Source organism: Ursus arctos, unplaced genomic scaffold (assembly GCF_023065955.2).
Source record: "Ursus arctos isolate Adak ecotype North America unplaced genomic scaffold, UrsArc2.0 scaffold_2, whole genome shotgun sequence".
Taxonomy (NCBI): Eukaryota; Metazoa; Chordata; class Mammalia; order Carnivora; family Ursidae; genus Ursus; species Ursus arctos.
In genome coordinates, this window is record NW_026622874.1 from 96,119,413 (window position 1) to 96,134,983 (window position 15,571).

Here is a 15,571-nt window from a genome sequence, read left to right on the forward strand (position 1 = left end):
CCCAGGACCCTGGGATCATGACCCGAGCTGAAGGCAGATGCTTAATGACTGAGCCACCCAGGTGCCCCCTGATAAAAAGCACCTTAAAATACTCTCAAAATGGACCACAGAATGAAGAACAATCTGGTGGCAAATGAGGAAGAAGGTAAATATGGGGGTCTTAATTATTTTAACTGTTGTCATCAGGACAATTCTGTACCTAAATACTTACGTCTAATACGAAGGTGCTTTGGCGGAGAGAAATATCATTATTTGGGATTTGGGATGTGGAAGATGAACGAGGAGGAGGAGCCAGGGCTCCAGTGTTTCTTCTCCCCCAGAGCTGAGTCACACCAGTGCAGTAAAGGAGGGCAGGAGGGGAATTGGGGGTGGGGGACAGGGTGTGCAAAGTCCTGGACACCAGCAGGACAGCTGTCACACCGAGCACAGATTCTGCACATCAGTCCCCCTGAATCGCGTGTGCCACTTTGGTAAACCCAGAGCGCCAAGTGTCCTATAACCATCTATAGGGGCAGGTGTGTCTTTACAGGAGGACACGGAAGCACAAGGAGACCCCAGACGGCTATTCCACGGCTGTACCGCAGTGCACGATATGCTCTGTTCTCTCGCAATTCGGGTTGCTAGAACGCTCGAGAGTGCTCTCCCTGGGTGCCAGGGTCAACCTCGGGAGCGTGGCCCAATGTGAACAATTAAAGACTGCACAACCTCAGAAAGCATTTTCAAGAAATAAGGTGATCCTTTCATTTATTCATTCAACCAGTATTTACGGAGTTTCTGCTAGTGGCAGGCATTGGGGGAGACAGTAGGGAAATGAGGAGGGACAAGACCACATTGTCCCATCTCCCTGCTGGGCCAGAAAGGAAAACAGCGGAGTATCAATAGTTATGAGAGGCAAACACAGGGTGCTGGGAATGGGCGTGTGTGTTAGAAGGGCATACTTAAGCTAGACCTGGGAGGCCAGGTAGGAGTGTTTCAAATTCATCTGGAGGAGTAAGGTATCAGCTGAGAGGGGGCCTGGCCTGCCTGCAGGGTGTAGACATGAGAGGGGTGGCCTGAACTACTAAGTGGAGAGCAGAAGCTGGGATGGAGAGAAGTGGATGGAATCGAGAACATTCTGGAGGCAGAATGGCCAGGATGTGGTGACCCCGCACTCCGGCATGAGCAGCTCGGTTGAAGGTGGTGCTGCTTGCTGAGCGAGGCAAAGCAAGAAGCCGGTTTCCTCCAGACACACTGGGTGGTTTTGGGATGCCCATCTGTCATCCCAGTGGGCATGCCTGGGAGTTACTGGATCCGCAAGGTGACACTCGGAGGAGCCAGAACCGAGCCGGGATGGAGCTTTAAGAGCCACTGGCATGCCCCCTGCTGAGTTCTGCTGCTGAGGACTCTGGGGTGGCTCTGGGATGATGCACCCCTTGGGTCATGCGACATATCACAAATGTGGTACGCCAGGCCCTGCTCCAAGTCCCAGGCACAGAGTGATAAAGGAAAGCTGTCCTCAGGGAGCTTTCATTCCACTAGGACCAGCAGGTGAAAAACAAGAAAAGACACAAATAAAATTCCGATTGGGGCAGGGGGCGGCGGGTAGCGGGGGCACACCTGGGTGGCTCCGTCAGTGGATCTTGTGACTCTTGGTTTCGGCTCAGGTCATGATCTCAGGGCCATGAATTCTCCCCCTTTGCTCTTCCCCCTGCTAACTCCCTTTCTCTCGCAAATACATAAACAGAATCTTAAAAAAATAAAAAAAATGTCCGGATGGGGGACAGTGGGGGTTGGTTCTGTCAGATTTCTGGGCCAGCCTCCTTAGTCGGTGGGGCTTTGCCTCCGCCTCTTCCTGGAGCCAGCTGGTCAGCTCTTCCTGGGCTCCTGGAGCTGGGCCATATGACACATAGCCGAAATACCCATCCCATTATTCCCGAGAGCTTCCTGGACTCTACTGATGCAGTGTAAGTTGCTGTTTCTTACAACTAGAACTTAACACCCCCCGCCAATGTTTCTGGGTTCGGCTGGATCGCAGCCTAAAGTACACAGACAGTTAAGGCACCCTGACCCCCCCAACTGCATGACTGTCAGTAAATGTAATGCTATTGACCAGACCCTTCCTGTAAGGCTGAGCCGCAGGATTACTTCATCTGAGCAATAAGGAGACTTCAAAACACAGGTAGAGTGCTCCAAGCTCCATTCCTGCTTTTCAAGGAACTTGTTAGATCCGTCAGACTACAGCGTTAGTAAGAAAGAAATACCTAGGAGGTAAGTAACAGTGATCTACGGGGCATGCAGATGTACTTTGACTGACTTTTACTCTAACAGCAAACATCAAACATCATTTGCTCCTACCACCTTAAACTGAAACTACAAGCTTGAATTCTCCAGCCGAAAATGGTAATTATGAAGAATATCACCGATACGGGAAAAATGCTGATGGTATAAAAATAAGTGTAAAAAGGAGAATATAAATATATACCCATCTTATGATCAAAATTCTATAAAAATTATAGGTCTATGAGTGAGGCCTGCTCAGGCAAACAGGAGTGTTGATTTAAAAACTGTGTCTTCTTCTTCGATGGGAAATTAAGATGGAGAACAACTGCAGAGACAGAAAGCCAGTAACTTGTTCAAGTGACTGCCCAGCTGAGAAACTTCACTAAGGGGAGACCCAGGTACAAATGGACATTTTAAAAGAGAGGGTAGGTTACTTAGAAAACAGCAGCTAAAGGCTCCTCGGGTCTTTGGCAAAGACAAAACAAGCCTGTCCCCTTTCAACTAAGTCACCCACGTGAAACTTGCAAAGGAAAACTCAAGTAGGCCCACCAAGCTGCCGTATCCTGAGAAATACTGCACATCAGGAATCAAATGATCCAATTACTGTGAAGAAGCCTCCTCGTGAGCCTTGTTAAGTGTGTTCAGAGAACCCCTAGGTGGATACAAACTCTTGCAGAAAATCAAAAGGCTAGAATTTGGAACCAAGGGCTGGCTATGCTCCCAAGACAGTGAAGTTAGAAGAAAGAAAACCATTCTCATCACTAGGCTGTTCCCCTACCTTATTCCATTTTCCAGATGAGAAAGCTGAGGTCCAGAGAAGAAAAGGAATATGACCAAGACCTCACAACAGGCCCTGGCAGAAGAATCTGTATCTCCCTCCTCTCTGTCCAAAGTGCTTTCCACCACCCCTATCTTGGTTTGGCCTCCATTAACTCCCACTCCCAGAGGGGACAGCAGAGCCTAGTGAACCTGAACTGGAATACAAGTACAGACACCAAGGAGATCTGTTTCTGCTCTGTTTTGTTAAAGGCAGCTCTAGTAATGCCAGTAATGTTCAGATGATTACTAAGAGCGAGTGAGCAATTCCAATGGGTGGGGAGGGGAGGGTGGTGGTAATTTGGCTTCCTTGGTCTGCAGAGGAGGACGTTCAAACTACTTTCCTAATTTTCTGGTCTGAGTCTTTCCAGGACTGAGCTGGGACCCATGTGATCATGTCCATCACCTCTCCCTGGATTCTAGGTGACTGGAACACCCAGGAAAAGAGCGCCAATGGGGCCAGTGGCTCAAGGTGCTCTAAATTCTGCCTCAATTTTCTAAAATAAGGAATGGAAAGCCATTACCTCTCTGAATGCTCAGCAAGCATTATTAAAACGTTAACTCTTTAGTTCCTTTAAAAGAAGAAACAACCCGACTATGTAGTAAACAGGTTACTTCTTGCCCTTGGCTATAATCCTTAAGTGAAAGACTTGGCCAGAGGGTACTAACTTACTAACTCCCTGGATAACCTGGAAGGGAGGAGGCGTTCAAGGGGCCCTATTAAGGCCATTCCTGAATGTGGAACTGGTCAGCCCAGAACCGTGAACATTCACGATGTCTACATGGCACACACATGGGTTCTGTTTCTTCTCTGTGAAATGTGCAGCACTGTATACCGAAGCTAAAGGCAGCCCCAGAGATGGGAGTTTCTGTATTTACAAAGGCACCAACTGGAAGTTATATGATTAACTTCAGCGAATACGCATCTGATTTCCGTACCCATCCAAAGTCTGGGTTTGGGAGAATCCAGATTCCCAGAATTCCCCGTTTCCGGGGGATCTGCCATTGCTGGTATAATTCCCTTAGGGAAGCTGAGAAGAATAAGCCCGAGACCCACCAACTCACCGACACACAACGCCCACTGGCGGCCTATGTAAGTGTGTGGGCTTACCTGGAACATCGATCAATCTTTTGTAGACATTCAAGAAGGCTGCCTCAGCTTCTTTGCTTCTTTTACTCAGTGCATCAATCTGAAAGGCAACAGAAGAAGGAAAAGAAAAACAAAGAGCTCAAAATTTGTCAAGAGGTAATGGAGAAATCATCACACCTCTAGTGAGTTCCCATGGCAAACAGAAGTCTGATTTCTTCACGAAAATGCTGGACAGCTGGGCCTTCCTCTCCAGGTAAATGGCTGCAAACACACAAAGGGGCGACCATCCACGTGGACCTAGTTGGTGAGGGTGACGAGGCAGGAGCAGTGCTGTGCAGCCATTTGCAACACTAGGTCCCACTGCCCAGCTGAGAAAACAGTCCCTCTCCTTCCTCTGCCAGAGTTTACTAAGAGTTGGCCATATGCCAGACATGGCGCCAGAGGCAGGGGGCAGCGCGACAGCTCCAGGAGGGGAAACAGGTATGCAAACAAGGGACTAAATCCCAGTTGAGGAAAGCAGAGCCACGGGGACACCGAGAAAGGGTCACCAAGCAGGCAAGTGGGTGACATTTGAGCGGAGGCTGTTAGAGTTCACTAGGTGGGAAGGAGAGACATTGCATGAAAGGGGAGGAGCGCGTTCAAACACCCGGAGCAAAGATCTTCCATCTGGGGGCTCAGAGATCCTAGTTAAGAATCTGATGAAAGCCAAGGGCCCGCCTCCTAAAAATACATGCATGCACAGTAATGTGCCCTACTTAGGACATTCACAGGTCCTCTTGTGTTCTTCCCATGGGCTCCAGGTTAAGAACCCATGGATGGGGCTATCACAACACACCAGGGAACATGGGTCTCTGCTGGGGTGGGAATGGGGATACGTGGGTGATGAGACCGGGGTGGTGAGCAGGGATCAGACCACGAAGGGCCCGCAGTGCATGTAGGACGGGACATTCAGGGGCAGCAGGGATTGAGGAAAAGAGGCCAATCGGGGAGAAGGGGGTCAAACTGAGCTGATAGGAGGCACAGAAGAACGAGGCAAGTCAAGGACGGCACCCAGGTTTCTAGCTCAGGTGCCGGGCTAGTGACGGTGGCCAGGAGCGGTGTGTCCCATGAACTCACCCAGGCGGGCTAGCGTAAAGTCTCTTCATCAACGAAAGGGGACACGTGAAACTCTTATGTAGGCCAGACACACATCCAAAGAGCCCGATTGCCGGATGAACTCGGTACATACTTTGGTCATGTAACACACTTGTTGAGGCGTCTGATCGCCTTTTACACCTGAGGCACACAAGACGCTACATGCACCGAGTTCCTATTGGCTCAAGAAAAGGACACTAAATTACATATTCCTTCTGTCCCCTCACAGAATTACACTGTCTCCAATGTTATTAAAGAGGCAAAAGGATGTGGCTTAATTATAGGGTCCCTCATGGGAGCCAACCAACAATTTGTTCAGGGCTGAGGGAGGCCACCTGATGAAGGATAGGAAGACGCTGGGGAGTGGGACCCAAGGGCTGGCGGGGGCCAGGTCTCAGGAAATCCAACGCAGAGCTAACCAGCATTTCCAGTTTCTAACCAGTTGTGCTCCAAAATTCCCATTTGAAGTTAGTTGTTTGGAACTCAGATAACATTTTCCTCCCATAAAATAAGACTGTGATTTGTTTTTGTTCTTGTTTTTTTAGGTGCTGGGGAAGTGTTCAGAATAATCCCCCAAGGACGACTTAAAAATGACAAGACAGTTCTCTCTGTTTTCACAATAAAATGGTATTTTCCCCCCTCCGAGTATTAGCAACTCAGGCTCATTGCATAATTAGAAAAATACCAAAAAAAAAAGAAAAAAAAAGGAAAATAAAAATTCTAACTCTGCCACTCTCCAGTAGAAGTCATCCTCTGTCTTGTTTCTAGTTCCCTTGAATTTTTTTTTTTAATTAAAAAAAATACATAGAGTTGAATGAAATGTAGTCACACAGGCAAACTATAGAGACAGGAAGTAGGTTAGTGGTTGTCTGGGGCTAGAGAGGATGGGCGGGGTTTGCAGGATCCTGCTTAGGGGTGCAGGGTTGCTTTTTGGGGTGATGAGACGTTCTATGGTGGATTGTGTTAATGGTCACACAGCTTTGTGACTATACCGAAAGTCCATGGGCTGTAGACTTGAAATGGGTGAATTATACGGTATGTGAATTATATCTGAATAAAGCTGTTGGAAATGTGTGTATCTGAAATTAAACCATATGTAAAATTTCGGATTGTGCTATCATTATGTGTAAATCTTTTCCAGTCTCTATTGCAAAATTTGGAAAATGTCTTAACAGTATTATTTCATCTGCGTCTAAACCCCCGGTGTGTAAATGTTTTGAGTAAAAGTGGATTTGCCGTTACCTTCGGATGTCTGGCACACTCCCTAAGCTCTGGGTCTTTCTGTTCCCTCTGGGGAGCAGAGCAACGTGCTCATGGGGAATGGAGCTGTGGCCCAGGAGGCAGGCCAGATGCCTTGGCTGCTCCTTGCAGCTCTTGACTCGATAGCAGCTTCTCTACTCAGCTCAGGACCTGCGACGGGAGGGTCCCTGGCTTTCCGGGTGTTTTGACCAAGTGTACAAAGGGTAGCTGCTTCTGTGGTGGACAAAGGATGGGATCCAGAAAGATCCTGTCTCTCCTGCTGGAGCTGTCGATGGGGAGGGGGACATGGGGGTTGGTAATTTACACAGCACTCTTGGAGACTGTTATGGGTTGAACTGGGTCCCCTCAAAAGAGGTTGAAATCCTGGTCCCCAACACCTATCGATGTGATCTTATTTGCAAATAAGGCCTTTGCAGGTGAGCCAGTTAAGATGAGGTTATTAGAGTGGGTCCTAATCCAATGTGACCCTGTCCTTATCAAAAGGGGAACTCTGGACACAGACACGGTGAAACACCCAGGGAGGACCCCTGTGAGCACAAAGGCAGAGCCTGGGGCGGGACATCTACAGACCAAGGAGCACCAGCAAACCACCGGAAGCCATCTCCCTCACGGCCTCACAGCCTCAGACGGAACTGATACTGTCCACACCTCGATCTTGGCCTTCTCGTCCCCAGAACCGTAAGAAATAAATGTCGTTTATGTGGCTCAGTGTGCGGTACTTGGTACGGCAGCTCCGACAGGCTAACTCAGGCCGTGATTCTGAGCTCCCTTCCTGCCCGTCCCCTTGCCACGAATGCAGAATTCAAAGCCAGTCCTGAGAGAACAAGGTCAGGCTCATGAGCTTCATTAATTCATGAAGCGATTGGACCACAAGGTTTGTTAAGAGAGGCGATGAGTACTCCACGTGGGCTTGAGTTTGTACTCGATGAGGTCCCCGACCAAGCCTCATTGTAAGACTTCCAAACCTGGAAGGATTTGTGGATTCTGGGCATTTTGAGACTTTCTATTCTCATGCACTCTTTTGATGCCCCTATGGTCAGCACCCTCAGCCAAGACCAGGCCTTGGAGTCTGAGCTGTGGTCGATCCTCTCCCTGTCCCAGCTCCGTGTTTCCTGGGGCGGGCTTCCCCTGGCTATCTCGTGCTCCTGCTTCCTTGACTAGGCGTTGCTTGAATCTCTGCTGCTGAACACCTATCCACGCTCGAAGAGGACTTGGGTGCTGGTTCCCTCGGCTGGCAGGCCTCTGAGCTTGGAAGGAGGAAGGGGGGCCCTGGAGCTAGGCTGGCCAGCCTTATCTGTACAAGGGGGTAACGGCGCCCACCTCCCGGGGCTGGGCGGGTAGAGGAGGTCACGTGGGTAGGGTGCTCACGGAAGGGCTGGCTACCTGACAGTCACATTGTCACCTTCAACAGCTTTCCTGGGCGTGTCCATGCAGTTAGAGCCCGGAAGCAGGGCCGCGCCTGTCCCCCTCTAGCATTCTGTGACTACACCCTCCAACCGCCCACACCTATCTGCGACAGGTGCTCAGCTGCGAGCGCTGCCTGCCTTTGCAACCGTGAGCCAGGTCTCAGCCTGGCAGCCCCGAGAACCGGTCTGAGGTAAGGTCCTGAGGTGCAGATGGTCGAAGCAGGACCTGGGGTAGACACTCTGACTACTTCATGTGCAAAGACAGACCGAGGTAGAGAGTCTGTCTGCCATCCCCACCCTCTTAAAGCCATCGTGAGCGAGGGGAAGGACAGGGGCGGCGGCACTGGGGCAGAGCTGGGGAAGCTCTGGGTGCACTCAGGCCCCGGCCCTGGGGAAAACCTGTTCTGCTCCAGGGATCAGCTTCACCTCCCGCCACACCCGGTTACTCCCTGTTCCCTGCACACAAGAGCAATTTCCCCGCAGCCTGGAAGGCGCCTCCTTGGAATGTTCCTCTGATCCTTCAGGCTCAGCGGGCCCATCTCCCCAGCGCCTGCGGGCCACTCCCATCGCCCCACGGGATCAGCCCGAGGCTCCAGGACTGCAGACGAGGCTCCCTCAGGAGACCCTGGGTTCCCTGAAAGCCCACACTACGCCTTCTGTCTCACTGCCTTTCCTCCCAAGAACACAGGAGGTGGTAAGACCTTTTCACTTTGCCTCCATCGATCAAGTTTTACCTGCAGAAGTGAGCTGCTGGTTAAGGGATCCGGTTTTAAATCTTTATGAAAATGCTTAATATGTAAAGAGTTCTTTGTCTGGGAAGTATGGTTCCTGTACTGATGTGATGACAGCCACTTGGCTGGAGCCAGCGCACCGGAAGTATCTTTTCCCACAGCACGCACCCAACAGCGCTCCCCAGCCGCCCCCCTGCAGCGAGCTGGGCGTCCCCACCAGCAGGAAGCCGGTGGCTGCTCTGCGAGTCTCCCTGACCCAATGGTTACCCTCCCAGCAACATCATTTTGACCACGCTGAGTCTGGCTTTTCTGTACTCAGAAATAAAATGGATAGAGAAAGGTAGTTTATTCTAAAGTGAAAAATCAGGGAGCGCCTGGCTGGCTCAGTCGGTGGAGCGTGCGATTCCCGATCTTGAGGCTGTCAAGTTCGAGTCCCACACTGGATGCAGAGATTGCTTAAAAATAAAATCTTTGTAAGCAAAAAACAAAAACAAAAGCAAAACAGCCCCCCCAACTATACATTTGCAACAAGCGATAGTTGCTAACAGTAGCATGCACACTCAGAGGCCAGGTTTGGAGACGAGTTCACGGAAATCAGCAGTAAGACCCCCGAGATCGTGAAAGGGTTGAACAGGTGCCTGGCAGTGTGGGCACCGGCAGAACCACACCGTGGGGTTCCAGGAGTCATGTGGAATTGCGACTTGTCACTGCTGATCACTGTCCCCCCGCCCTGTGGGGCGGACTGCACACCTCTGCCAGTGCCACGTGACTGGTGGGGGACCAGCACCTTCTACACGGGGGCTTTCCCACCCCACTGACGTCAGGTGTGACCACATGAGCTGCTTTGGCCAATGCAACGTAAGTGACAGTGCCACATGCCATGCAGGAGTTTAAGATTTCAAAGCGATCACGTGGTTCGGCCACCATGTTCTTTTCTTCCGCAGGGAGGCCGGCGTGACCCGACAGGAGCTGCTACTTCTACTGGGATCTCTGAAAGAAGACCCCTCAGTGTCCCAGGACCAACACGGTCAGCCCACAACTAAAATGTCATATGGACGAGAAGTAATCTTTTGCTACCACGGGCCACTGAGATTTGGGGCTGCTTGTTACAGCTGCATGATCTAGTAAGCTGTCTGTTACAAGTCCTAGCGTGGTTATACCGCTAAGATAGCACAGAGTAAAAATAAGGAAATCGGCAACCCACATCGTGTGGGCCAAAGGACTTGTTTACTATTCTTGCCACGGGCAGGGCAGAGGGAAGGTGGGATGATAAAGTAGAAAGGGCACAGGACTTGAAACCAGAAAACTAGATTTACATGACAGGGCTCCATCGCACAACTGGAAATATTAAGCCAGCTTCGTACCCTCCGCCTCTTTGAATTTTATTTTTCTATGCCTAGGGGAAGGGAATGACCAGAACGTCTGCCTTATAGAAGCCTTGGAGAATCGGATGAGACTGAAAATCTAACAGTGTGGGGCTATTCACAAGCTAGTTTTTGGTGTTGGTGATAATTACTGACCCATGATGTACTTAGAAGATGAAACATCACACAAATATCATCTAAATTACGTGTCAATTTTCAGAGGGTCAGTTCGAAGAGAATTTACACACTCAAGGTGTTAGTTTTTGTACAACCGCCACGCCACTTTTAAAAGTATTAACCCCCTTCCAACAGTCCCATAAACAGCACTCATGGGGGCGGGGGGCCCTGTAACTTTTGAGGGCCATGGTCCTGTCTTAAAGTGACATTCCCTGCGAAAGTCCCTCACCCACCTGTAACTTGAACCATTAATGGGTTTGAGGCTTTGGGGGCTGTTACTCGAGTTTTCAAGAGGACTCCCCTGTTTTCTGCAGAGGAAGGAAATGTGGGAGAACGAGCACAAGCCTGAATTTGAACTTGAAGATGCTTTGTGTAGGACGGAAGAAAGGACAGAACAGTGTGATATTTACAGATGTGTAAATCCTCCTTGACCACTAGCCTTGACCACCGATCAATCAAGAAGTCCTGATCGTTTGGCCTCAGAAATCGATTTCAGGATTATAATCTCTTTCCTTCCTTTGATGCTTTCACCTTAATTGACGTCCTCCCATGACTTCCAGTTCAGACACTGTCGGCCAGTACCCAGCAGGTCTCTGTAACTGGCTTCTCCTTGAAACGGAGCGTGATGTGTCCTCCACAGCGGCCCTGGGTTGCTGTCCCAGCACCCAGAGAAAACATGTGGCTCCTCTGGCCTAACGGCTTCTCCTCACTCCCACACTACCATCCACACTCCTCAGGCTGAGGTCCCAGAACCCCTTCCCCACGTGGCCCTTGATTTACACTAACTTCACCTCCCACCAAATCCCACCACTGACCAGGTTTGTCCACACCAAGCCTCGGTTCCCTCAACAGGCCACGCCCCTTCATGCCTCTGGGTCTTTATACGCTAGGTTCTCTGCCTGGAATGCTCTTCACCCTGGGCACAGGGGAACCCTGCCAGCCCTCCTTCACGAGTCAGTCTAGGTGATGGCTCCTGTGTGGTGTCCTCCTGATTTCCCCGGGCACCACTGGTCACTCGATCCTTATGCCACCTGAGCTCTTTGTAAATCCCTCTCTGCCCACTTCCCACGACACGTGATGATGACTCACGTGCACGAGCTTCCTCTCCACCACCCTGCGGTCTATCCCACGACAGAGGCAGTGGCACCTTCCGCTCTTTACCCCAGCATCCGGGGCCTAACAGACACAGGAGGCTGTCCGGGAAGTACCTCTGAGTGAATGCGGGTAGGTTCCAGGCCGAGAAGGCTGCACGGACTCAGAACTCTTGGAACTCACTGCTGAACTCCCCGGCATCAGTTACTTTGCAGAATCGGAGCGGAGAAGGCGGTTTCGTATAATTAAGAGCTTCCAGGAGGCTTTTACTAGCTCCCATTTAGTCTAGGCTAAAAAGTGGGAAGCGTGAGAGCCAAGCTCGGGCCTAGTTTAGGGAAGAGCAAACTTCCTCGTCAGAACAAGAGAACACAGGGAGGCGGTGGCAGAGGAAGTGAGGGTGGGGGGTGGGTTGGGGTTGGAGATGAAATAGCCAGGTGATATTGTCTCTAAAGTGGAGAAAATAAGACCTCTTCAAGGGCTTTTGATGAGTATTACGAAGGAATGTGTCTGTAACTGGGCCGAGCACCTGGGAGGCCCAGAACACTCTGTAGCTACAATCATTTGACCGTGAACGTCCTGCTTGTATACTGGTGGCCCCGGAACCTCCCCGAGGGTGGCCTCGGTCTGGGTGCCACGACTGTTGCACACTCAGCTCACAGTGATGAGGATGCTATTCCTTGTAGTGAGCAGACTGCTGCCCAGCTCGGCCACCCCCACGCGCCACACACGGGCGCCTTGTCATGCCAGCTGTGACACACAGACACAGACAATGGTGTGGACTTTATACTCAGGGATCACCAAAAAAAATATGAAAGACACTGGTCTTGCTGCTCACCCAGTGTTGTATATTCTGAAATGCAAGAGGCTCATCTTTCCAGGGAGCCAGCTGGGCCTCACCAAGCACAGGTGGCAGGGAGGGCAGTGCCACACGGGGCCAAGGGCCTGGATACGGTGTCAGAACAGGGTCGAGTCCCGGCTCCAGCAGGAACACAGGTGCACTACGCCAGCCCTTGACTTAACCTCTGTGCCTCAGTTTCCTTGTCTGCAAAGTGGGGAGAATGAATCTTGGTTGCTGTGAATGGTGACGGAGCCCCCAGATTGGCAATACCACTTCTCAGATGCGGAAACTGACCAGGTCCAGAGCTGGGCCCCTAGAGAGAACCCCACCAAGGACACAATGACAGCCCAGCACTGGGCCTGGGGCTGCACAGTCAGTGGAAAGACTGTGTGCTTGGCGGGAACAGAGACTCGGGTCTAAAGGCAGCCCTGGGGCATGCTTGCTGGATGATCCGGAGGTGGGTTCCTTAAACTGTTTACGCCTCGGTCTCTGCATCCGTCTAGTGAATAACTCCCTCCTTGCTGAACCGTGACAATGAACCGTGAGAATCTCCCTCATGTAGTAGCTGGTGCAGTCTGGAGGGTACACAGTCTGGGAAAACATCAGTAACCTTTCTAGAACAAATCCAAATGCAGCATTCTCTTCCCAGTGCCCCAGAGACTGTCCTCTGATTCAAGTCTTGGGGACACACAGACACTTAAACAACATCTAAGATTCCACGGTGGCAACGGCCCGCTCATGAACAACACACTAGTCTGCACCCCGGGAACGTGCAAGCTAATGATTCAGAAATAAACACGGACCGTTAACAGAATTTTCAAATCGATGTGCTCTGCTGGACTACAGGCTAGTAAGGCCCAGCAAGAGCTGCAGGGGTGAGACACTGGGTCTGTCTCACGCTGCGTCTTTCAAGAGCAAAACACGACTGGTGGAGCCGCGTGGCCCGCCGGAAGCCAACAGAAAACGACCAAGATCCCGTCCGAAACAGACGCGTACGTGGCCACAGCTCTAGAATTCTAACATTAATTGAACACAGCCACGTAAAAGGAAGGCATGTGTTTTCTGGAGTGAGATCACAGTGGCAGAGACCGCGTTTGCTGTGAGCCTCATGGGAGACGCAAAAGGACCCCGGGGAGCCCCTCTTCCAGCATCCTGGTCGCCCTTGGAGCAATGCGGAGGGAGGAGAGGCTGGGAACAGGTGTGGGAGCCCAGCTGCCACCACCAGCTTTCTTTCTCAAGGTCACATTCCATCACAACTTCCAACTCGCAGACGGAGTCCAGTGAGGGAGAATCACATCCACGATGTTCCCCCTCGCAGAGAACACAATGAGACCAACTGGAAACCTCTACGCGGCTCGAAGCAGGATGAACAAATCCCACAGGGCGGTTTCGGTTGGTTATGAAGGCAATGCAGTGTAGACGTGGGTAACGACACAGTTGCTTCTTATATAACCCGATGGAATATTACTCAACTACCTGGCCCCCCACTGCCCGCCTTGACTGAGTATCTAAGAGAAGAAAACTGGAGAAGTCCAGAGAAGATAGTGCCGTGAAGGACGAGCGGGGAAATAAAGATGTGGGACCACGAAGAGAACTGTGGCAGAGGACAGCGTGAGAAATAGTGTGAAGACCGTGAAAGCAGTAACTAGCATCTCTATCTTCCTTTACCGTCGGCCACGCACATCTGACGTTCTGGCTGTCACCACGGATCGGGAGGGCTGCAGTGGGGAAGAAGGATTAGCAATCCTCTCTCTCCCCAGAGCGCAAAACCAGAACCAACAGGTAGAAGCTACGAGGCAGATCACAGCTTCCCAGTGGGTGGACCGTGCAGGCCGCCTTTCTTGCTTACTGGTTTGTCCATTCTTTTACTCGGTCAATCGAATCATTTAAGGGGTGGCTAAAATGTGCCAAGCGGTGTGCTACCCTATCGTCTGGGGCCAGAACCGGCCACCCCCCCACCAACAAATCTCACAGGAAAATCACAGCGGGGCTGTGAAGGACGATGAATGTCTACCTGATTTTTTTTCCTTTTATTTTCTTATCTGAGGTTTCTGAAACACAGTTTTTGTGAACAGATAACATATGTACATAGCAAAACAAAAATCTTAGAGGTATAAAAACATACAGAGTGTTCAGCAAGGTTGTATAATACAAGATCAATACGCAAAAATCAATTGTCTTTCTAGATACACTAGCCATAAACCATCTAAAAGTGAGACTCCAAAATGTTCATGGATCGGGAGACTTAATATCGCTAAGATGGCAAAGTCCCAAATCCATCTACAGATTCAGCACAGTGCCTGTCAACATCTCAGCTGGCTTAGCTGCAGAAACTGGGGAGTTGATCCTTACGATCTGTACTGAAATGCAAGGGATCCCAAACAGCCACAACAATCTTGAAAAAGAAAAACAAAGGTGGGGGACTCGCACTTGCCAATTTCAAAACTTACTGCACGGACATATGGACAGACATTCAGTTAGATCAGTGGAACAGACTTAAGAGTCTAGAAATAAACTCTCGCATTACAGTTAACTGACTTTTGACATGCGTGAAAACACAATTCAGTGGAGAAAGAACTGTCTTTCAACAGACAAGGCAAGGACAACTGAATATCCATGTGCCACAGAATGCAGCTGGACCCCTACCTCACACTGTGCACAGAAATTAACTCAAAATGAACCAGAGACCAAAAGGTAAGAGCTAACACTAGAAAACCCTTAAAAGGAAACACAACTATAAATCTTTGTGACCTGAGATATAACACCAACAGCACAAACAATAAAAGAAAAATAGGTAAATTGGATTTCATCAAATTTAAAACTTGGGTGTTACAAAGGACACTATCAAGAAAATGAAAAGACGGGGCGCCTGGGTGGCGCAGCAGTTAAGCGTCTGCCTTCGGCTCAGGGCGTGATCCTGGCGTTCTGGGATCAAGCCCCACATCAGGCTCTTCCACTATGAGCCTGCTTCTTCCTCTCCCACTCCCCCTGCTTGTGTTCCCTCTCTCGCTGGCTGTCTCTATCTCTGTCGAATAAATAAATAAAATCTTAAAAAAAAAAAAAAAGAAAATGAAAAGACAACCCACAGAATGGGAGAACATTTTTGCAGACCATGTATCTGATGAGGGATTAGTATACAGAATATATAAAGATCGCTCACAACTCAACGATAAAAAGACAAACAACTGAATTTAAAAATAGACGAAACATCTATCCGAATAGACATTTCTCCAAAGAAGATCTACAAATGGAAAGATGCTCAACATCAGTAGTCATTAGGGAAATGCAAATCAAAGCCACCCGGAAACACTGCTTCGTATCCACTAGGCTGTAGTGGTTAAGTGTTAGGGAGGATGGAGAGAAATTGGAACGCTCATACACTGGTGATGGAAACATAAAATGAG

At 50.1% G+C, this 15,571-nt stretch overlaps 1 protein-coding gene across 1 annotated transcript in view; it reads right to left on the bottom strand.

The window, feature by feature from the left end:
* Nucleotides 1–15,571, bottom strand: part of CUX1 (cut like homeobox 1) — a 339,866-nt gene that overhangs the window by 142,765 nt on the left and 181,530 nt on the right. The window contains 1 exon segment of the mRNA XM_026516065.4: nt 4,187–4,265. Coding sequence (XP_026371850.3) covers nt 4,187–4,265 — 79 coding nt within the window.